This window comes from Galleria mellonella, unplaced genomic scaffold, assembly GCF_026898425.1.
Source record: "Galleria mellonella isolate WM207_F2 unplaced genomic scaffold, CSIRO_AGI_GalMel_v1 utg172, whole genome shotgun sequence".
Lineage (NCBI taxonomy): Eukaryota > Metazoa > Arthropoda > Insecta > Lepidoptera > Pyralidae > Galleria > Galleria mellonella.
Genome location: NW_026442015.1, coordinates 2,954,079 through 2,978,663, shown reverse-complemented (window position 1 = coordinate 2,978,663; position 24,585 = coordinate 2,954,079). Strand labels below are relative to the sequence as shown.

General features: G+C 33.1%; 1 protein-coding gene across 4 annotated transcripts in view; it reads left to right on the top strand.

Annotated features, from left to right (window-relative positions):
* The window catches only part of LOC113514317 (anoctamin-4), a 51,513-nt gene extending 28,059 nt beyond the window's left edge, over positions 1 to 23,454 (top strand). The window contains exons 2-26 of one of the 4 annotated variants that reach the window (XM_052893032.1): positions 580 to 849; positions 1,077 to 1,201; positions 1,890 to 2,036; positions 2,745 to 2,777; positions 4,287 to 4,463; positions 4,934 to 5,044; positions 5,606 to 5,740; positions 6,360 to 6,536; positions 7,209 to 7,360; positions 7,818 to 7,920; positions 9,641 to 9,748; positions 10,425 to 10,630; positions 10,816 to 10,982; positions 11,085 to 11,161; positions 11,357 to 11,497; positions 12,042 to 12,206; positions 12,932 to 13,075; positions 14,495 to 14,664; positions 15,720 to 15,859; positions 16,789 to 16,948; positions 18,380 to 18,425; positions 18,594 to 18,699; positions 19,910 to 20,085; positions 20,305 to 20,479; positions 22,016 to 23,454. In XM_052893032.1, coding sequence (XP_052748992.1) covers positions 588 to 849; positions 1,077 to 1,201; positions 1,890 to 2,036; positions 2,745 to 2,777; positions 4,287 to 4,463; positions 4,934 to 5,044; positions 5,606 to 5,740; positions 6,360 to 6,536; positions 7,209 to 7,360; positions 7,818 to 7,920; positions 9,641 to 9,748; positions 10,425 to 10,630; positions 10,816 to 10,982; positions 11,085 to 11,161; positions 11,357 to 11,497; positions 12,042 to 12,206; positions 12,932 to 13,075; positions 14,495 to 14,664; positions 15,720 to 15,859; positions 16,789 to 16,948; positions 18,380 to 18,425; positions 18,594 to 18,699; positions 19,910 to 20,085; positions 20,305 to 20,479; positions 22,016 to 22,119 — 3,507 coding nt within the window. In that variant the 5' untranslated portion in view covers positions 580 to 587 and the 3' untranslated portion in view covers positions 22,120 to 23,454. Of the gene's footprint in view, positions 1 to 579; positions 850 to 1,076; positions 1,202 to 1,889; positions 2,037 to 2,744; positions 2,778 to 4,286; positions 4,464 to 4,933; positions 5,045 to 5,605; positions 5,741 to 6,359; positions 6,537 to 7,208; positions 7,361 to 7,817; positions 7,921 to 9,640; positions 9,749 to 10,424; positions 10,631 to 10,815; positions 10,983 to 11,084; positions 11,162 to 11,356; positions 11,498 to 12,041; positions 12,207 to 12,931; positions 13,076 to 14,494; positions 14,665 to 15,719; positions 15,860 to 16,788; positions 16,949 to 18,379; positions 18,426 to 18,593; positions 18,700 to 19,909; positions 20,086 to 20,304; positions 20,480 to 22,012 lie in introns of all 4 variants that reach the window. The other 3 variants (XM_052893031.1, XM_052893033.1, XM_052893034.1) reach the window with 3 other exon arrangements.
* The last annotated feature ends 1,131 nt before the right edge of the window (positions 23,455 to 24,585 follow it).

The window sequence follows — 24,585 nt, the reverse complement described above, 5'->3', positions numbered from 1 at the left end:
AATTCGTCATTTTCAGTTACGTAAAAAATACACCATTCTCAAATATACTACAATATTCGCGATTTCGTATGCGTGGATTTTTTGAAGTTTCACTTTCTTGGGGATTGAATTTTTTTTTATACAACTTGGAATGGCAAACAAGCTGTGACGGCCCACCTGATGGAAAGTGATAACCGTCGCCTATAGACATGAGCAGTACCATGGACATAACAGAGTATACTGTTTCGTCCATGACACCCCCCATGCGTTGCCATTCCTGAAGACTCAGGTGTTATTCCTCTGTACTCTGTAAATTCACGCCATATCCCACCCTTCAAACCGAAACACAGCCATGCAAACACAACTGCTTCACGGTAGAAACACGAATGGGACAGAGGTACCCAAGCAATCGACTTTTGTACAAAGTCTCCCTCTGGTAAAATGAATTTTCAAACTTTCTTTTTTATTGTTCATTTACGCTATATAATTAGATATATGTATATTCTAGTTATACTTACTTTTACAAGAGTTCCGTTTTACATTTTAAGACACAGAAGACTAAAGGACCCAAATTTTAAGTTTAATGTTTTCTATTTTCAGTATAAACAATGGAAAATGGTTACACAGAAGAAATCACAGTTAAAAAAGTGGTCGCACGGCTCAACCAACGTGCTCCTAGAATATTGGACAAGCTCCCTCCAGGTTTGGAGAAGATTGGGCAAATAGGTGCACAAGAATTGGAGACACATCAGAGTGTATTGGACAGAGTTACTTTTGAAAGTGAAAGGTTAAAATCAAGCCACAGCGAGGCGTCTTCTAGAAGGAACAGCGATGACGGCGGAAGAGCAAGAAAAGAAGAATTTAGAAAAGGTAATAAGTATTTCTTTTTCGTTTCTATAAAAACCACGCGAGCACATGATCGATTTACTTTGAAAGGTTCACAATTTTTTTTCATATTTGGACTCATGCTGATCGGAGAATCTTGACGCGACGTGAACATTTCTTGACTATAATATCATATATATTCCTTTGATAAATTGATTTTGATTTGGGTATCTATAATAATGTGAATCCCGTAACATGTAATGTTATAACAGATGGAACGTGCTCGGAGCCGCCTACAGCGAATGTGACCAACCACAACATGTGGAATGAATTGAGCAGCTCAACGTCAACCACCAGAACTGAACTTAGTTTATCTGATAGCACTACTGACGAACAGGTGAACAATTGTATAATGTAATATATATATATATATATATATATATATATATATATATATATATATATATATATATATATATATATATATTTTTTTTTATTATAAGTACGATATGTGATCGCCTATACACATCAGCAGTACCATGGACATAACAGAGTATACTGTTTCGCCTCATGCGTTTGCTATTCTTGAAGACTCAGGTGTTATTCCTCTGTACCCTGTAAATTCACTCCGTATCCCACCATTCAAACCGAAACACAGCCATGCAAACATAACTGCTTCACGGTAGAAACACGAATGAAACAGAGGTGTTTAAGCAAACGACTTTTGGACAATGTCTTCCTCTGGTAAATAAAATTATATAAATAAATAAAATTAACTACTGCTTATTTTGAATTACCTAGTCGTAATAGTTATTTTAGATGCATACATAGAATATTGGTACAATATGTACCAATACATAAAGTGCATTTACAAAAAACTTTATCTTTAAAAACAATCTCTTACAGACAACCTGGAAAATTAAGTCCTTGCATATGATAGTCTACTTCGTTCCTGCTTTTAAGCTCTTAAATAGAAAAAAAATCCAATTATTAAATACTTTTTTTCATTAGGACGAATAAATAGTATCAAATATTATTCCAAATTAATAAATAATAAAGGATAAATGTCATTTTTTTACTATCAGACTAAAATACGTCGCAGAAGTCACGAGTCTGCATTGCCAGGAACACCATTACATCCTCGAGCACTGTGGAAGTCAGCTGATAGTCTCACCCCAGACGCGGCCTTCGGTACATCCTTAGCTGATATCATGGAAAGCCCAGCCAACAAGGTTCGTATATGTATATATATATATATATATATATATATATATATATATATATATATATATATATATAAAAATATATATATATATATATATAAAAAAAATCAGAGTCTACGTAGAAATTTTTATTGTCGTCTTAATTTTTTCATCATAAATGATTAAGTTAATTTTTTTTGCTTCTATTGTTTTATTACTTAAAAATAAATTCAGAAATTATCTTCTTTTTTTAAGTAACTTAGAACGGCAAACAATTTGACGGCCCACCTGGTGGAACCGTCGCCTATAGACATGAACAGTACCATAGATATAACAGTATACAATGTAGATACATAGACATCTTATAAATAACATCGTTGATTATATGTCGTTCAATGGTGTTAAAGCAATGTTGCCACTATGACTGGGCTGTATGAACTACGCTCTTTGCCTGTCCAATTTTGGACGACTTTTGAAACAATGACAACAACAGCAAGGTTGCTACTTTTGAAAATAACTGTGGTATAGATATCTTACCCTTCTTATTCTTCAAACCGAAACACGACATTACATGTACTTTTTTCTTCATCCTACTTTATTTTACCATGGAAAAGGCAGGCAGGCAGAAGTACCAGATATATGTACTTATAGGTTAAATAGTGGATTCAAACACAGCTGAATTAAACTCTTTCTCATAATTTTGGACAATATGAAAAAATTCGACGCTAATGTTTTCAGAGTGTTCCTATAAGAGATACGGGTGAGAAAAAGGTACTAATTTCTATAGTTATCTGTGTATTAGATCTCAATGTTTCGAGTGGTTTTGTGTTAGCAAATATGTCAATGAATTTATTAGAAACATTAAATAACTTTAAATGAACAGACAGCAAAACATAAAAAGAAAATTAGTATATTATTTATATTTATTCAACACATTAATCTTTAGGTTTATTATTATCAAATGAATTATTCATTTATAATTATTTATTTAACTTAATTTATAAAAATTCTTTACGTTCATAGCTTAATTTAAAACATATATTATTACATGATATACATATATTTAAAAAAACCGTTTTATTGAATGTCTTATCATTTTTTGATAGACTGTAAGAACATTCTATTAAGCTTAGATAATTGTGTTTTGTTACTAAAGATAAATTAAAATACTGATTTATTTTTTGATTTGCTGTCATTTGATGGTCATATTTGAACTCATAGCAATAAATATCAAATTTTAGATAAAAAAAAGAACAAATATAAATATTTATAAGAAATATGTACCTTGTTCTTGTCAAAACAATGGCATGGAGTGTTTTAGATGCTTATAGAGCTATTTTTGACAATATCTAATGATTTCTGCAGTGAAATTACTTAGTAACTACGCAAATAGATATGAAATTAGTAAATAAAATTATATTTATAGTAAATTATACTAGTATCTTTATAGTTAAATATTATTTTAAAAAAATATTTAAATATATTGCAAACAAATTCGACTTTCATAACTAATTCAGTACACTGCATGTTAGAGGATTTCTTCTGAACACATTGCACAAATATGTATAAAATAACTAGTATTTGTGAAACGCACATAGTGCTACACATACTCTGTGCAATAAATACCTATATGAAGTTAACAAAAAGACAAAGCAATGAAACGAACAGGTTTAATATTAATTCATAGGCAACAAGATACGATATTTTATTTTTAATGGATGACAATGGAGCGGTAACTCCGCCTGCGCTAATGGTATACGCTGGCGGGGCACCAGTGACAGATGATAGGTGAGAATAAAAAGGTAGGTCAGTTAGCCCATCATAATGAATACATTTGGAATTCGGCACGATAGTTTCCAGGGGGAACCACGTGGAGATTGATGTGATAGGGTATATTGCTAGCAAAGGAATTGATAGTCCGCATTACTAACAAACCCTTCCCACCCGATACGATATATTACTTATTACAAGAAAATTCTTGATTTCATGAAAATACTTTCAAATTGTAATGTTACTTTTAAAAATTGCTGGAACTCTGTAGGCGTAATATAACAAACGAGTAAGATGCCACTGTAATAAAATGTTTTTCTCTGCAATGAAAACTACCTTTGCTCTAGTAAAAACTGAAACAAATGGGATTGACTTTCGAGTGATTTTTAACTTTTTTTTTTAAGATATTTATATCGAGTCTATACATCTCTGCTAACAAGTTTTAAAAAAATATCTTAATTTTATCAATTTAATCATAATTTATGTCGTTGAATTCCAAACTTCATTTAGGTGCATCTGAGAGAAGACATTAAATCGGTACATTCAGATAGTTCAGAGGAACACAAGGCTCGTATGGGATGGAGGTTTGTCAGAAACGTAACATACGTTGCTGGGGCCTTCTCCCCCAAGTCCAAGGAGACCTCAACTGCTCCAGCACTACCTGGCACGCCTCTGCCAGATTTCCAGGTTCTGAAACTGTTGATTTTAATTAATGTTGTTGCATTATTGGTACAGAATAAATGGTAAAAAGATGTATAAAAGATTTTTTTCCACTTATTTCGAGTATGAATATCAAATACATACTACTAACATAAAAACAGTAAAACAAAAATCCGCTTGGGATTTAATCGTCATTGTCCAAACAGAAATCCGCAGAAAAGCGACTATGTCGCTTATTTACAGCATTTTTTTGTAAGTAAACTAATTAATTTTGCTTGATCATAAAACTAATGGTTTTTCATATTCTACTTCATATAATATTTAGATCAGAGTATAGCTAGATTTGCGTTTCTTTTTGGTAGCATTTACAAATATTGATATGATCTCGAGATCTCAGTATTTGGCACGGCAAAAGCACCGTTTGATATTAGGTTTGGATTTTAGTAGACTCAGAAAAAGAAATATCTAGATCGTTAAATGAATATTATGATTTACAGCCACAATCAGAGAGTAAGAAGTCAGATTATACAAATAAAGACGACAGGAAACCATCACTGCCTAATTATCCAAATGAGAAAGAAGAGAATGTCGGTGAAACTAGTCCAGAGGTAATTAATGCACAAGTTAAAGTTAAGTTAATAGGTACCACCATAAAAGTGTAAACAGCATACGACGTGTGGTCTCGGCATAGAATAGGCCACCCCTTACTCTCACGTGGGTGTCGTAAGAGGCGAGTAAGGAAGAGCGAGAGGTGGGCAGCAGCGTCTTTCTTAAAACATCTCCAAAGCCTGACTGCGGTTGCCAGTCCACCTGCCAAGTGTGGTAACTGCTGACAAAACCCCCCAAGAGGAAAGCTTATGTTTAGCAGATGATGAAAGATATGATGATGGAAGTTTAAACATTTTGTTCCTCAAAAAAAAATTGCTAATTCAATCACGATAGAACCCATATGGGATCATTGTAAATGTAAATTCTGTATTCATTAAAATCAGTTTTGATTCTAATATAGATATATCTTATAGCGTATCTAACACCAAAAAATTACATGCAAATTGAGAATGTATTCTGTTGGAAATTTCGTAAATGTTAGGTTTGAATAAAAAAAATTAAGCCATCCTAACTGTTCATATTAAAAATTTAAAAATCCTCAATTCATAATGTAATTGTAGGGACTTGATCCCGAATCTCTGTTATTCCGAGACGGTCGTCGTAGAATAGATATGGTGTTGGCGTACGAGGAAGAAGACTATGGAGTCATGACTGAAGCTGAAGCCAAAAGAAGGGAGCATAGAAAGACATTCCAGGTAATGACATATGCAATCGGAAATATCTACTAACACAAGTTAAATTATCAGTCGAAGTGGCAAATCGAAACATATATAATGTAAATTATTCTTCTTTTCATTTAAGAGTTTCCTCTTGTCGGTGCAACTAATTCATACATCTTCTTCCAGCCAGTTCTATCCCAGGCCATATCCTTGACCTCCCTATACGACATGACACCTAGTGTTTCTTTTATCTGTCCCATATAGTTATTCCTCGGTCTTCCTCTTCCTCTTTTGCCCTCTATTTTTCCCTCTACTATGTAAATTATTACAAATTAAATAAACCATAAAATCATGTTAGAATTAAAAATTAAATTATAATTACATATTATTTCAAGCACCTAGTACGTAATTGTTGCTAATAATACATAATCAGAATGTGAGGACTTATTAAAGCAACTGACATTATAGGCATTAAAAACTTTTTAACTCTCCTATGTTTTTAGGTCTTTAATTAAAAAAATAATTACTAATATTAATTAACTACTATTATAAGTAGTAAAGTAATATGAAATCTTAGTTGAACTTTTTTATTCTATGATATACTCTGTGGGGTATAATTTTGTGTCCTCATATTAATATATGTATATATTTTTAGGAGAATCTCATAAAAGAAGGTTTGGAATTAGAATTAGAAAATAAATGTCTATCATTTGACGAAAAAACATGGTTCCTGAAGGTGCATATACCATGGAAATGTGAAATGAGATTAGCAGAGGTGATAGGAATGAAGTTACCGACAAAACGCTTTATCTCAATATCAGTCAGAGCATGGGTAAGTATTGGGCATGGGTAATATGGATACCGATTCGATATCTATATATTGGGTTTCTCTGGACATTGATGGCGGAAAAAAGAACCTTATCCGTTTCGATATCGCCCATTATGGTTGGTCCTCTGTCCCATTCGTGTTTCAACCGTGAAGCAGTTGTGTTTACATAGCTGTGTTTCGGTTTGAAGGGTGGGATATGGCGTGAATTTACTGGGTACAGAAGAATAACACCTGAGTCCTCAGGAATGGCAACGCATGGGAGGTATCATGGGCAAAACAGTATACTCAGTTATGTCCATGGTACTGCTCATGTCTATAGGCGACGGTCATCACTTTCCATCAGGTGAGCCGTCAGCTCGTTTGCCATTCTAAGTTTTATAAAAAAAATCCCGTATAATTTTTTTGCATAAGTCTAATATATTCATCATTGGACCAGTATATATATATATATATATATATATATATATATATATATATATATATATATATATATATATATATATATATATATATATATATTATATATTACCCACCCTTAGTAAGTGTCGTTGAGGTTCAAAAATTTTATAAGATAAATATGGTCAAGAGTATAATCCTATTAAATTGTTACAATAATTTCAGTTATTATTGTATTATCTATTTTTTATTTATATTCTCTCTTAATTCTCTCAATAGAGTGACGAAAAACAAGGCGAAAAAGACAAGAAATGGTATTCAAAATGGCGACGACGATGGAAACAGCTGTATGAATATGAACACAGTAGAATCGAACCTGAACCCTCATTTTATGATGCCACAGAGCAGAAAGGAATTAGAAGAGAAGAACAGTAAGTTTAACTAAAAAATAAAGCCTGGAATTTAAATTTCCAGAAAGATTACAAAGGAAATATATTAATTTAGAAAAAAAAATACGAAATAAAATATCTTTTACTGAAGTAGGCGTTATTTTGAGGAAGTCCATGTCACTAGTTATTTGATGAGAGTTATTTTGTTTATGGTAGTGGAATTAAACAAAATAATCAAATTACCAGAAATACATACATACATAAACATTGCCTGTATTAAGAAAATATCACATACCAGTTTCTAGTAATCAGCTGTCTGAAAAATAAGCTCCAAGATTCATTTAATATAATATAAATATTAGATTTTAGCTAATTCAATTTTTATGAGCTAAAGATTCGTAACATACAGTTGAATGGTTATTAGTGTGAGAATTTTGTGCACACAATATACGGAATAATAAATATGCAAGTGCATCACAAATTTTTTTTTTTTTTCTAGGTTTCTAGTCAAAGATCGCCATACACAATTCTCGCCAGCTCAACGAAGCCTATTAGTTATGCAAATATTATTAAGGGCCAAATATGACAATACTGATACTAAGGTAACAGATATTCATTCCTAAAATTTACTCTTTACTCTTTACACTAGCTTTTATCCGTGGATTCGTCTCCGTGACCGGGATAAGAAGTAACCTATATTCTTCTTCATCCTATACAGTACAAGTGTATCAAATTTCATAGTAAAAGTTAAGCCGTCATTGCGCTGTAAAGTAACAAACAAACTCACTTTCCTATTTATATTATAAAGGGTTATACTATACCTACAAGTTTTATTATGAGATGAAAATCAAAATAACATAATAATGTAGATAACTGTATGAAAATATCACAATATCAAGCTGATAAAAAATATTGGTTCACTGTATTACATTAACTACAAAGTATATGAGTTTCTACTCGGTTTTTTCAGTCTTATGTTTGATTTATTGAATCTTGAATAATATATGAGTAATTATTACATTATTATTACTATATTACTATTACTGGTAATATCTTTTATAAATTTAGCAAGAAATGTATATCGACTGACAGATTGAGGCCTTTGATGCTTGGTACTCACTACCTATCTCTTAAGGGACTTAGGCTGAAGATAGTAATATATGTACAGGAGTTTAACATTGTCCTTTTTTTCCTCCTGCTCAATTGTGAATAAGACGAGAGTTTTTCATTATGTTCTGTAATTTTTTAAAAGAATGTTAATTAGTACTAAGCTCAGATTTCACTAATATAAAAATCTCTAATTCACTAATTCAAAAAGGGTATATAAAGGTTTCTTCAGGATCGGCAACGCGCACGTGACACCCATAGTGTTGTAAGCGTCCATAGGCTACAGTGACCGATTACCAACAAACGGTCAGTATGCCTGTTTACGATCTTCGAGGTATATATATAACAAAATATACCTTTCATCTACACTAAAGATTTGTATTTTTGTGTGTTTGTAATGAATAAACTCAAGAACTACATTGCCGATTTCAAAAATTCTTTCACCATTACAAAGATACATTCACCCTGAGTAACATAGGCTATATTTATTGCTAAAAAAGATTAGGGATCCTTACTAAAACTCTAGTAACGTAACTCAAGGTGTAAAAAACATGCCATAAAATATGTTTCGTCGCGTGCGTTGCGGAATCTATCGGTGATAGAACATAAGTATGTTCTACAATATTGAAGAGAATATCAATAACTATAAAAAACTTCAAGATACTATATGCCCAACTATTATCGTTATGTCACAATAACGACTTTTTAAAATGTTGTAAAAATGTCTACCCCTGCGAAGTCGGGACGGGACGCTAGTACTAAATATAAACATCCAGTTGTCAAATTAATATCGGAGGCTCAAACTTATTTATGTTTTACACCCATGTTTCTTTCACTGTTTCTTACGCGCGTTGCCGACCCCGAAGAAACCTTTTTACTCCTTTCTTGAAAAACTTGCTGTAGTTTCTTGGATAAACCTCGACAGGGAGCTCATTCTATTACCTGAGTGTTCGTGGAAGAAAATATTTCTGAAACCACGTTGTACGCGACCATCTAGGCTCTAAGGTATGGGAATAAACTTCCTGTCAATGGCGAGCTGTTCGACAATAGAAAGTCATATTGAACAATTTCTTTGAGCACAGTCCGTTGTACAAGCGGTAGAACACGCAGAGCGGGGCAAAATCTCTCCTAAGACCTAAGGGTTCGATACCGCTTGATTTAAAGAATATCCCCTTAAAATGATATTCATAATTTCGAGTTTATTTTATTTATTAGATGGGTATCCGTCGCTTGCTCAACGACGGCACGTATACGGCCTGTTTCCCACTCCACGAGGGCAGATATGACGTCGATTTGTCAGACGGAACCGCTACTGATAGAAGAGTAAGTTACTAGTATATAAAAAAAAATCATTAATATATAAAAAAAATCAGTATCACGATGTTCGTGGATTCATACTAATATCTAAAACCGCTCAATCGATTTTAATGAAATATTGTAAATATGTACTTCAACTTGAGAGATAGCATTGTTTTATTTGTTTTATACTGTTAAAAAAATTGGTCCAGACCTGATCACTGATCTGAGTATATTAGCTGACCCAGCAAACAAGGGGCATCCTAATATATATGATATTAATACGGGAATTCCTGTTGATTGCAATTGCAAATGATTTTCATCTAAATCGATTTAGTGTTTGCGGAAATATTACATGACACAAAAAAAAAATACAGTCAGTTGAGAATCTCATTTTTGTAGTAGATCGATGAAATTAAATGCACTAAAATATTTCGACATAAAACTATGACTAACAACCTGATAGAAATTTTATATTTGCTACTTACTACTACCTTTATGATCAGTTTTTGTAACCATCACCATAAGATAGATAGAGGCGCAATGTTTTTGGAATCGACCAAATTAGACCATACGTTTTTGGAAGTTTTATAAATTTAATATTAAATCATCAGGTTATAACGAAATTACAAAGATGATAAATATATCTCAAACTACAAACAAAAAAGTATACAATAAAATGTCTTTTATAATTTGTTCCCAGCTTCTATACTTAGAATGGGCTCGTCCCTCAAAATGGTACAAGAAACAGCCGCTTTGGCTAGTAAGGCGATACTTTGGGGACAAGATTGGACTGTATTTCTGCTGGCTTGGCTTCTACACCAAAATGCTTTACGCCCCAGCTATTGTTGGAACATTGTGTTTCCTATATGGCCTAGCGAGTATGGAATCGGAAGATAATATACCCAGGTTAATCAAATATTACTACGATGATTGGCTATGCTTATTATTTCTCCAGCTTTGCCAAGATCAATTATATTAATATTTATAAATACATAGTAAATACTTCGATATTCAGTCAAACACCTTTCAGTAACAGTTAATTGTTAACCTAATCATATAATTGTCTTGAATTTATAAATTATTCTCTCTAGCCAAGAAATCTGCGACCTAAAAGGTCCAGGTAACACGACGCTCTGCCCACTGTGTGACAAAGCCTGCCAGTATCAGAGTTTATCTGACTCCTGCCTATTTGCCAAGCTGACGTATCTCTTCGACAACCCAGCTACCGTCTTTTTCGCTATCTTCATGTCCTTCTGGGGTATGTACTCTGATAACATAGTTAATATGAAAAATGTATATTACCGTATTGGTCTGATACCTGTACAAACGAGCCATTTAAATTGCTTATCTGTGTTCCCAGCCACTACATTCTTGGAGTTATGGAAAAGGAAGCAATCAATACTAAGGTGGGAGTGGGATTTGGGCGGTGTCGATCAGGTAATACTCTACTTGTATAATGAGCTCATAAGCTATTGCATGATTTTTCGTTCGAGCACATTCTGATTTTGTTATCTCAAAGTTCTACTATCAGATTGGCTCACTGACATTATAATACTCAAATTTCATTCAGACATACGTACTTACTATATATGTTTATCTTGAAGTAAAAATTAAATAGTTTTTATTAATTAGGATGAAGAACCTCGTCCCGAGTTTGAAACGTCAGTGAAAACCTTCAGGACAAATCCAGTGACCAGAGAAAAGGAGCCATTCTTACCAACTTGGCAAAAGACAATGAGATGTGTAGCGACCAGCTCAGCTGTATTGTTTATGGTATGTTTGTCCATCTTGTATTATTCAGACCAGCAGGTTTACTTTTGAATCTAATATCAATATCAATCCAATCCAAAATATTGCCAATAATAATTTTATACAGCACTCATATAACAACAGTCAGAATTTTTTTTTTGACAAGTTATGCATCTATCAGAACAATATGCGAAATCATCTTGAAATCTTGTGCGAAATTTCTTATTTTTAAATATCGATTTAATGGAATTTATTTTAAAAGTAACCCACCAGATCTCGCTAAAATTATTATCTATTGCGATATTAGCATAGCACACAAATATTATGAAATTAATACATTTTTTCTACTTTTATTTGATATTTATCTAGTTGGGTTCAGGTTTTCTCATATCGTCGTCAAAATTTCTTGTCCTAAGTAGCTTTTTGAATACTGGGACTTCTTTATTTTGTTTTACTACCACTTGAACCAATATTGTAAACGCAGCTAGTGTTTCATCAAGTTGCTAAATCATATGTTTTCCTGGTAATGTTTTATTTTTTCTTATTTCTTTTTTTTTTTAATTTATAGATTACCATAGTAATGGGCGCAGTACTTGGCACCATAATTTATCGTATATCCATGGTGTCAGTGATCTATGGTGGGACCGGATTCTTTCTGAAAAGACACGCCAAGATCTTCACTGCCATGACTGCTGCGCTGATTAACTTGACCATTATCATGATACTCACCAGGGTAAGATTTTTTATTTATTTTTGTATTATAAAAAATCAGTGTTGCTTTTTTTGTATAGAACCCATTGTTTTCTGTTCTCTTGCGTAATCCCAATACTTATCCAAAATTAATTTCTATGGCCTATAATACCGCCTTGAGAAATCTCGGTGAATATTTTTATTTGTTACTTATAGAATTATGGTAATATATGGCAAATGGATTAAAAAAATAGGAAAATTTAAATTAAATATAGCGGAAATAAATTAAATACAAAATAGGCCGAAGAAGATAATAAGACTATGGTTATCACTAAAATATATGATGGTCAAGAGCCATAGAAAAACAAATGTTCCTTATAATACCATACCATACCGTATTATAACAACCCAACGTTTCACTATTGGAATGAATCCAACCGTAAGAAAGGACTATTATTTTACTGAATTAGGCGTTATTTTGCGGAAATCCATGTCACTGGTTAGTTAATCAGAATTATTTGGTTTAATTCCGCTACCAATAGTATGCATGCTAATGCTAATATTTGGGAATTGACTACTATTCAATGTTTTAAGAAAGATCGTAAGTCATCTACTAATATTAATACTTAGTAATCCACCCTCAATGTTGATAGCGGAGTTAAACAAAATAATTCTATTCAACTAACTAAAGAGACTTTTAATTTGCTATTACAATAATAGTTATCCGGTTCAATTTAGCGTGAGTATCTCAATAAAAATCTTTTTCAGATATACGCAAAAGTGGCAGTATACCTCACGAATATGGAGAACCCACGAACGCAGACTGAATACGAGGACTCATACACATTCAAAATATTCTTCTTTGAATTCATGAACTTTTATTCTTCGCTCATCTACATTGCGTTTTTCAAGGTATTTATTTAAATAACTCGCAACAAAAAGTTTTTCTGATCGTACCTTACAGAAATATATACTTTCACTATCTTAGTTATTAAGAGGAAGAGACAGCGTTGCGTCAATGCATGTGGAGGCATTAGTAATTGAATACCTATTATAATACCCCCATATTCAATATGTTTTAATTACTATTTGCATAATTTCAAGTTATTATTTATATTTATCAATTAATTTAACAAAAGAGAGTTTACCTCCATATCTTAGAGCCTAGATGGTCGCATACAGCGAGATTTCAAAGATGTTTTGTCCCACGAATGTTCACATTACAGAATGAACGATTCGGATATATATATATATAGTCTCTTGGAAAACCTTCGATAGGGATATCGAAGGTTTTCCAAGAGACTACAGCATGGGGTTCTTCAAAAAGTGATAAAGAGGTTTCTTCAGGGTCGGCAAAGTGCGCGTAATGCCCTGATATTGCAGGCTTTCATAGGCTACAGTAACCGCTTACCATCAGGAAAGCCGGATGCTTTTCTGCCATTTCATTGGTATAAAAATAATATAACAAATATTATATTAAACAATAAGCAATTAAACAGTTGCCAAGAATAATTCTACATAGCTATGTTAACTTTACCAATGTAGCCGTTTAAACTTAAATAAAATTAATTTAATCTCCTGTGACATAAAGTTGGTAATTTGCTTCTTGTGTCAAATATTTCCCTAATTCTTCTGATTGAAATGCTCGTACGGTCTTATTTATATTCATGACAAATAGGTAAAGTATTTACATAGACATTTCACATAAATCACCTGCAGAAATATTTGGAAAAATGATACAAAATGGAAACGTGCTATGTTGTTCCTGAATTATCATCTTCTAGTATTATCTGTTCACTGATGGATTTTCGCGCCTAAAAATTATAATTTTCCAATAGAAGGTTCTCACGATCATTTGGATAGTCACAATACCACACATCTGTTATGTTTTTCTAACTTATAAGCAAAAAATACCAATGTTGGGGCAGCATTTGCGCGCTATTTATATTAGGTACAGTTTGTACAGTCAAGAAAAATAATATAGTTTTAAAACAGAATATAGTGTAATAAAATAATCGCTTTTTTATACCACTGAGGTGGCAATCAAGCATACGGCCCACACGATGGCAAATGGTTATTTACTTGCAACTCTATTATATTAATAGAGTTGTGACTCTGGTGTTACAGGCGTTTATAGGCTACGGTAACTCCGTTTGCTATCATATGGGCCATATGCTTGTTTGCCGCCATAGTTGTATAAAAAAAAACTTTCCTAAACATACTATTGTATCGTTATATTCGTTAATTGTCTTGCCTATCTCCTATATTGTTTAATGCAAATAAAGTATACTCATTCATTCATTCATTCATTCATTATTATTGTATCACCAGGGTCGATTCTACGATTATCCAGGCGACGATCAAGCGAGAAAATCAGAGTTCTTCAAGCTGAAAGGCGACATCTGCGACCCTGCCGGTTGTCTATCCGAGTTGTGCATACAATTAGCTATCATCATGATTGGCAAGCAGTGCTTCAATAACTTCCTCGAGCTGGGATACCCGTACGTACGTGTGTCGTGGTTGTCTTGTGCCGTCTTTATTTATAACAAAAAATTTTCTCGAAACCTTAATTCATAATGTCAAAGGCGTCTATTTGTTACTATTGTATGTTATGACAGATCATTTATTTTTTCCAAATATCTGCAACTAAATTAAGGTCTAATGTTATTAAATTCTTGTATCAGCCTTCAACAGTCCACTGTTGAACATAGCCTTTTCCATAAGAAGCGGGGTTTTGCCAGTAGTTGCCATGATTGGCAGGTAGGTTGGCAACCACAGTTTGGCTTTTGGTGATGCTTTAAGAGGGACGCTACTGCCCATCCGTCGACCATTCCCTTAGTCGCCTCTTACGACACTTACGAGAAGGAAGTGGCATAATCTATGCCAAGATCTACACGGCTAAGATCTAATGTATCAGTAAGAAAAGAGATCTATTCCCATGTCAACAGATCACATTATATTTGTTGTTTTCATTATCACAGAAAGATAAATTGGAAACTTACTTGTTTTAATTTCTGACACAGAATTGTTTTGCGATTTGGACCAATGCTCGTACTATTAATCAATAAAGTCCCGATTGTTAAAAGGCGACTTTTAAATGACTACAAAAAAAGTTTGAAGTTTTGAATTCGATAGTGCTTTTTGTATATTTATAAATGTATTAATTTGTAATGGCAAGGCAACAGGCCTTGCTATAAATAAATAAATATTTGTTACCCTTATATCTTTGACAATTGTCTATCGATTTTGGTTTTTTTCTGCTATAGATAAAAGTATTCTGTATGTTCTTGTATGTTAATTTAGGATATGGTCTCTCCCGGTATAGAATTTTATTCCAATTTAAAAGCAATGACAAGTTAGTTGCATGTCACGTGACTAAGGTTCGGAGACTCTAAGATCAGTTCAAACATAAGAATTTTTTTAATTCATGTTTGATATGTTACATTTAAAAATGATCGTTACCTGCTTTACAGGGCACATAAATCCAGGTAGCCTCATCAGAAACCTTCTAGATTCTACATTTTGTCTAATCTAATAAGAATAATAACTATTACAGGAAGTTCCACAATTGGTGGAGACAGCGGTCCCACCGAGCTGTCACCAGGGATCTGTCCAAGCCCGACATGGCGTGGGAACAAGACTATCACCTGCAGGATCCTGGTCGGCTGGCTCTGTTCGATGAATACCTTGAGATGAGTACGTAGATATTTTTTTATTAGATGTAGGCACTTATTGTTTCAAATAGCTATGACCTTTTTCTTTTCTCCTCTACCCAAAGGTTGTCTGGAAGAGATTGCTTTAGCAATAAGATCGTCTTTTGTACTTCATATGTGTAATTTATATATATTGTTTTGTATTATTCTTTAAGTAGTGCAATAAAAAATATATAAATTTTCTGAATTGAAAATAGAAATATTAAGTCATCTCTGAAAACTTTTAGAAAAGCTTAAGTACTCTGGATTTTTGATTGTCAAATATAAGACTGAACTTTCCGGCATCAGAGAGATATTGTAAAAAACTGGTATGCATGCGTACTTCTGCCCCATTCGTGTTCCTATCTCGTAGCAGGTATTCCGATTGGAACAGTAAACTACTGTTTAAATGACGCTTGTAACATATAGCGAAGTTACCACAAGAAGTACTACTTGTTTGTTTCAGTTAGAATACGAAGGCATAACTCCATAATTCTGAAAGACAGCAACGTGTGATGGTTACCACAAACATTACAGACTATACTGTGATGTCCATGACGCAGTGCGATCTTTTCTCGTATTTTTAGTTGCTGTTATCTTTTGGAGTAAACAATATCAATCAATCAATCAATCAATCAATCATCTTTATTCATATACATCTGTTACAGATTCTTATGATACGTCAATTTGTAATTATAATAATTACTATATACAATAATATTAATTAAAAAAAAATTACAATAATTACATTTATAATACAATTCACATTAATACAATATTCAAATCCATGCATTTAAATAGTCATTTATTTTATAATATGTTTTTGTACAGAGAGTCCTTTTTATATATATCTTAAATTTTCTTTCATTTAAATGTAAAACGTCATCAGTTTATTATAAATTAATTTATTCTTTTCTTTTATTTGTTACTTAGTTCTCCAATACGGTTTCGTCACACTGTTCGTGGCGGCGTTCCCCCTAGCGCCACTATTCGCTCTGCTCAACAATATAGCAGAGATCAGACTGGACGCATACAAGATGGTGACACAAGCGAGGCGCCCTCTAGCTGAAAGGGTTGAAGACATAGGCGCATGGTAAGACGTGATAAATGTTATTTTTGTATGATAGTACAAGTATTATCTAGTGCTATTCATACAGTATGTATATTCCCCTTAAACATTTTCCAATGCGAATGTGTTGCAATAACCGAGGCTGCTGCAGTTGTACATAAGCTAGGAATAAATGGTTATAGTATTAGATTCTTATCCGACAGCGCAGCAGTACTAAAAACATTAAGAAACAACAAGACAAACAACAAACTAATAATTGAATGCCACCATTCACTGGATAGGATATCTTCCAATAACCGTGTTATCCTCCAATGGATAAGAGGGCACAGTGGATCTTATGGTAACGATGCCGCAGACGAACTAGCTAGGAAGGGCTCAGGAACGAGGGTGGTAGGCCCGTACCCACTCCTTCCTCTTCCATTCTCACAATTTCGAATGTGGATTCGTCAAAGATCCTCTGACATACAAAACCAAAGATGGATACAGGCTACTGATTGCAGACAATCAAAATTGGCCGTACCTATGTTGAATCAACGACTATCAAAACGTTTATTACATCTAGACAGAAAAAACCTCAAAACAATGATAGGGACAATAACGGGTCATTGTCCATTAAACAAACATCTATACACAATAGGAGCCACAGACAGCCCTCTATGTCGAGGCTGTTTCAACGCCGAAGAAACGGCAGCTCACGTAATCCTGGAATGTGAGGCTGTGGCCCATCAACGTTTAGAAATCCTCGGAACGGTGAAGTCGCTCCGTGAGGCCTGTGAAGAACCCAGGAAGCTTCTGCGCTTCTGGACGGAGCTAGGTTGGCTGCACTAGCCACGACTCATACGCACAATGGCCCAAATGAGAGGCTAAGTGCGGAAAATGGAGTCCCTTTCACATTCACATTCACATTCCCCTTAAACATTCCCTGACCCTTGATCGAATTGATATCTGTCCACCTCCCACCCCATCTCCCATCCCATGTCCTGATCCCATCCCATCCTCCCACCCTTAAATATAACTCATGATCATTTGAACAGAAATTTATTAACAGTGAATTTTGACGCTCGGTACTTTAACTAAGCTGTATGGGCCGTGCTCTTTGTCTGTCTAATTTTGGACGAATTTTAAAACGATAACAACAATATAACTTTCCGTTCCTTAAATGATCATTTCCCACTCATTAAGTCTGGAATTGCATAAAAGATTCCTTTTCCTACATTCACTTTATGCATATTAACTCATTCTGACTCTCTGATTTATAACTGCTTAACTTCCTTTATTTATATGATACTATAACTATCACTAATATCAAAATACTTACCGTTCCTTTTTAATATCCCATCTCATTTCATGTTTGTTGGTGGCATAATGGGCAACATCAGTCCTTTGTCAATTAAAAAACAAAATAGTACTCTTTAAAAAAAACAAAATAGTAAAAACCATTCAAATTGATTCCAGGTATGGTATATTACGAGGAATCACTTACGCCGCTGTTGTGTCTAATGTAAGTATAGTTGTTACTAAACTAAAAACTGTATCCTACCCGCATACCATTCGTTTACTAATGACTCGAATACCGTATTCTTTTAGAGTTTTGTATTTTTACTTAAGTTTTTGAACTTTAGCATATCGGAAATATTCGTTTTTTAAATTGATATTCAAATCTTTCCAGGCCTTTGTAATCGCGTATACAAGTGACTTCATTCCACGCATGGTGTACAAATATGTATACTCCCCAGACAACACCCTAGCTGGCTACATCGACCATTCGCTTTCATGTAAGTTTATAAGCAACTTTCTTAATATCGTTTAAAGAAGGTGTTTTTGTTTAAATAATTCGTGATAAAGGCAAACAACAAACACTTTGATTAGTTGATTACAATTATTTTGTTTAATTCCGCTACCATTATGCGTATGCGTGCGACAGTCAACACGTCAAGTCGCACAACGCGTGAATTTACTGAATACAGAGGAATAACACCTGAATCCTTAGGAATGGCAACGCATGGGGGGTATCATGGGCGAAACAGTAAACTCTGTTATGTCCATGGTACTGCTCATGTCTATAGGCGACGGTTACCACTTTCCATCAGGTGGGCCGTCAGCTTGTTTGCCATTCTAAGTTGTATAAAGAAAAAACTCGAAAACTGGCTACTATTATTATTAACAGGAGTTCTACAACATTCCATATTAGCGATCAGTCTTCAATCGCCATTCCGTCCAAGCACATTTTGGAATACTTTTTTATGATGCGATTTTTTTTACTGGATAATAATGGAATGATCTCCCTAACGGTATGTGCTGGCGGAGTACCAGAGAAGAATGACAGATGAGAATGAAGAGGCAGGTCAGTTAGCCCGTCATGATGAATACACCTAGAATTCGGCACAGTTGTTCCCAGGGAGGGACCACGGGCAGGTCGATCTGAAAGGGTATATTGGCTAGGATTGTAAATGGACATCCACATTACTAAAAATCCCTTCCCGTCTGTCATCTCTTGATTCACCTCAGTGAGCTTGATTATAAGTGTGTCCAAATTTTTTATTTCTTTAATTTATTATTGTTTACTAGCTGATGACAAACGTCGTTCCAAAATATATTTATGACGTCAGTATTTGATGAAAATGTTTGAATTAGCAGCTACATTATTTACATAGGAATAAGTTTTGCACAAATATAAAACACTATGCCTATAAAATTTGAGGGTTGCTCTCGATTTCCTTGGGATTCCATCATCAGATCATGATTTGATGGTAATGGGATTCAGAAGTAAACTCTTTTGATTAAAAAAAAGATTCTTTGAAATCATTCCACAATTGATGGAGAAAGACAGAGGGCATACATAAAAGAAAAAATATTCAATTGAACATACATATAACCTCCTCTTATTTTGAAGCCGATTAAAAAGAAAAATGTGTTATTACGATTTTCCGAGTATTTATTGTGGATTTTTTTGGTAAGTTAATAATATTTTAATTATTTTCCCAGTATTCAACACATCTGATTATCAAGCCGACTGGGGTGCTGATGAGAAGGAATACGACCCCCCGACCTGTGCCTACCGCGGGTACAGGAACCCACCAAACCATCCGGACCCGTATGGACTATCTCCACACTACTGGCATGTTTTTGCTGCGAGATTGGCCTTCGTAGTGGTTTTTGAGGTAAGTTTTTTTTTTTTTTATAATGAACTATTTTCTCGTTGATCCACCTGCAAAGTTGGCATATGGCATTGTGATTACAAGGTACGGAGGCATAACATCGTAGCAATTAGGTGCTATGGGCGTCACAGTTTATTCTGTGATTTCCACAGTGCTGTTCATATGTATATGTATGCGACTGTTAGTTTTCCATTCCGAATTACATAATTTTTTTTATTTCAGCACGTGGTTTTCGGTCTAACGGGCCTGATGCAGCTCTTTATACCAGATGTACCAAGCGAGCTGCGCACTCAGATGCAAAGGGAAGCCTTACTAGCCAAAGAAGCCAAGTACGAACACGGCAGGAGAAGACTGTCCACCGACAGACAATTGATACCACAGAAAACTGAAAGTGGAGGTAAGAATGAATTTTGTAGGATAGATATAGATAGATACTCTTTATTGTTTCCTCCAAAAGATTACAATAGTAAAATTATTATAGACACAAACAATTACACACACACACATATAATATATATATATATATATATATATATATATATATATATATATATATATATATATATATATATATATATATATATATATATATATATATATATAAGAAACTACATAATTTGTAATATTCTTTATATAATATAAAAAAATCTTAAATAACTTTTTTAAATTATTTTTTATACTTATACTACTCTGTAATTACGATACAACGATTTATTGATGAGATAAAGAAATAAATACCAATCTACTTGTTTTTAAGCAGTTCCTTAAAAAGTCCACACATATTTTATGTCAAGAATAAATTAACGTAATTTCAATGACTGGTGTACTTTGAGAATTTACATATATACCTATACCTTTATTATAATATATTCCGTGAAGTATAGATATAATTATTTTAATAAGTTACTAATGAGACATTGTTTATCCTGCATTAGCGTAGGATACACGTGTCAACTAATGCGCGTTCATGTTTACAATAAATGATAACAATTCTTACGTATTAGCATATCATTATTAATAATCGGTAGAGATGCATTATTAAATTAAATCATAAACGTGTGTAATCTTAGCAAATGCCAATTTTGCGTAAAAGAAAGAAACACAAAAAGTATAGCTGTACAGTTATTATACTTTTGCCTCCTAACGATAAAATAAAATCAGTAACTTTTTAAAACATAAAGTAGGTGATCATAATATTAGATCAGAGGGCCTACCATGAAGTATTTTCCGAAATTTCAGGAACGAACGAAACATATTTGATGTCAAAATTACATAATACATGCTGTTTACAATTAGTAAAAATGTTAAAATATCGTTCCTTTGGACTATTAGAATAGGATTTATGATGAACGAAATGTTAAGCTCTATTTACCGGCCTGTCTGGTACTGCTCGATTTTGATACGATCAAAAACACAAAATTGAGCCCGACATTTCGGAATTTCATTTTATGGTAGACCACCAGTAGTGTTTAACTTTCGAAATTTTTCCTTGAGTCTTTTATAATCTATATTGTTATTATTTCTTCTGGGCTCACATTGATAAATAATATAAGATTGTTTCCATAAATAAACACCCAATTTCAATAGTGGCATAAATACATATTTGAAGTTCAATACGTAACTTTTAAACCGACTTTAAGAGCATTCTATAGGATCAATCTGAAAGTATATCCTTAATTTCGTATGATAATATACCTAATGCAGAATTTCCAGAAAAGCAAACCTTGTAATTCAACATTTACAATAGCCATAGACAATTGTAATAAAAATTTTTGTCGTTCAAAAAAGGAAGCTTAATTCAACTGTGTTTTTTATGTTACCCAATATTTTTCCTCAATATTTTCTAACAGATTTTGATCATTATTTTTGCAATCAAGTCGCCATCATATTTTTGGTATATATATATTTATTTTATTTTATTCTACTTTAGCAGAACGCAGCGGACCGTGGCCTCGGCGCCACTCACGAGCGTCCGACGGACTCGACGCGCACGTAGCCGTCGCGCAGCGCCCTTTATCGCCGACCATCACTCATTAATAAATTCCCGCCAATTTTGCATTATTGAAATTAAAACATGTCTGATAGGCGTATATTATATTCTTAAAATTGTATTATGGACACCAGAGAGCGCTACCACACATGTGGAATCAACTTTTAGATCTATCTAATAATCTAAATAAAAACTAATTGTGTCATCATTTTACTATTTAATTTAGATGAGGGATAATGAATCTCATATACTAAGCCAAAGATATAGATCTGATGTCATGTGATCATTGGATAAAAAAAATATTGTTATGATTACACCAAAACTACATTAGTTATTATTTCATCGCTGTCTATGACAAAAACCGCCAATAATTTTTGGTTATAAAAATACCGAATTAAATTTTATAACAAACATCCATAGACAAAAGATGGGTTAATATTTTTCCGTATTCACTATATATTTAAATAAATTATTACTTATTAAATAGATAATTATTTAATGTTATTATTTTAGAAATTTAATGTTAAAAAAATGGCATTTTAACATTCGACTGACTTATTGTGATCAAATTAATTTTGATCATTGTTATTAAATATTGAATGTTGCATTTAAATTATACTTACGTGTGTTCTATTTAAATTGAAAGTAAATCGTATTTTTAAAATACGAAATGATGAGTTAGTTTTAAATGTAAGGTAATGAATGAATATATTATGATGTATTTTTCTTAGGCGTATTAATTTAATGCCCCAATATTGTAATAATAATAATTGCTGTTTATGTAAATAAGAATAAGTACTTAAAACACATAGATAAATGACGGCAGAAAATTAAGCAATTTACATCCCAACAATATTCAAATGACGAGACGGAGCCGAATACTTACGAAGTGATTTTAAAAAGACGAGCCACCGGCCGAATTCTTTTTAACCAAACGAGGTCCTCAATTGTTCGATGCAATCATAATTTTTAAGCAAATAGTAGTTACTTTTCTCTAAATTGCGAGGAAATTGTAAATAAATTAATTTAAGATACATAAATGTTCCTAACAAAAGTTATATTTCAGTTCGCACACATGAAAAGAAATCAATAATAATTTTAAAAAGTAACTTAACAATAACTTCTATTATTGTCGGTGAAGTGCTAAAAAGAAGCGATAATTATATTATTTTTCTTAAGTATTGTAGCAATTTCCAAGCAAACGGAAGAAAAAGAATTTGTTGCACAAAATTTTGTAAAGTGCTCAAGTCAATGAACTAGACTACCGGTAAAACAGTGTGATATTGAAAATATCAAATACATTAAAGATTATAATGAAATGCGTCTATTATTATTCTGTCATATAATTTAAATAAACAAATATATTATAAAATATTGCAAAATGCGTTTCAATTTTCCAACACTCCTGTGCTAAGCAACACTTTTAACATGTCAAATAAATTCATCTGTAGGCTACAGTGCTTGTTTGCCACCTTTGTGGTACATTGTTTAAAATTGTTGATTGAGAAACAAACATCTAAACATCATCTCAATCTCCAAAGAACATTTTTTACGAAAAATAAATATTCCTTTTTGTGTTAGCCGTACTTGCAATTGACTGTACCGCGCAGTTACTGTTTGGCATTAAACACAGAGTAGACACATTTTGTAGAATTGACATTATCTATCTTCTAATTATATATTTTAAATTTTATTTTATTATTAAAATTAATATTTTTAAAAAATACATTCTTATGTACAGACATTAGTATATACATTTAAAATTAGCTTTATGTCCGCTACTTACCGGGACAGAACTAAAAGTTTACGACCTTTATATATAGAAATACCCTAATGTTTACGCACTAACTTACGCACACGCACACACACATACACACGCACGCACGTACGCACGCACGCACGCACTCAGCACATATGCACGCACACACATACACACACACACACACACACACACACACACACACACACACACACACACACACACACACACACATCAAACACCTATGCATATCCAAACTCACATTCAATGTCACATATTTAAATTAACCCTGTTCGCAGCACTATAACTGTTAAAATTCTAGCGTTGACTTCCACGAGACAGGCTTTGCCTAGTGTGGGATCATAGTTATATTGTACTACAGGCAAATTTTGTATAAGGAAATAAATAAAATAAAGTTATTACTTCGTACGCCTAGATTTCCGAAGTAGGAAACCCAATGTTCACCATTTCTAGATAGCGTATCTATATAAAACATACACCAGATTTTAAGTTAGACATTACAGTTAAAATTGTAAATAGAAGATGCCAATAGTCACTTAATAAATTTTATGAAATATTCATATAATTATGAGTTAAGTTGAATTAATAAGAACACGAGATGCCGAAATAATTAGAGTATTGTCTCTCCCATTAGGGAGACAGGCGTGACAAATAGATATGTCTGTATGCTTGTATCTGGCAAATCGACAACACGCGAAAACTACTGCTGCATCTATAGGCAACGGTTATCACT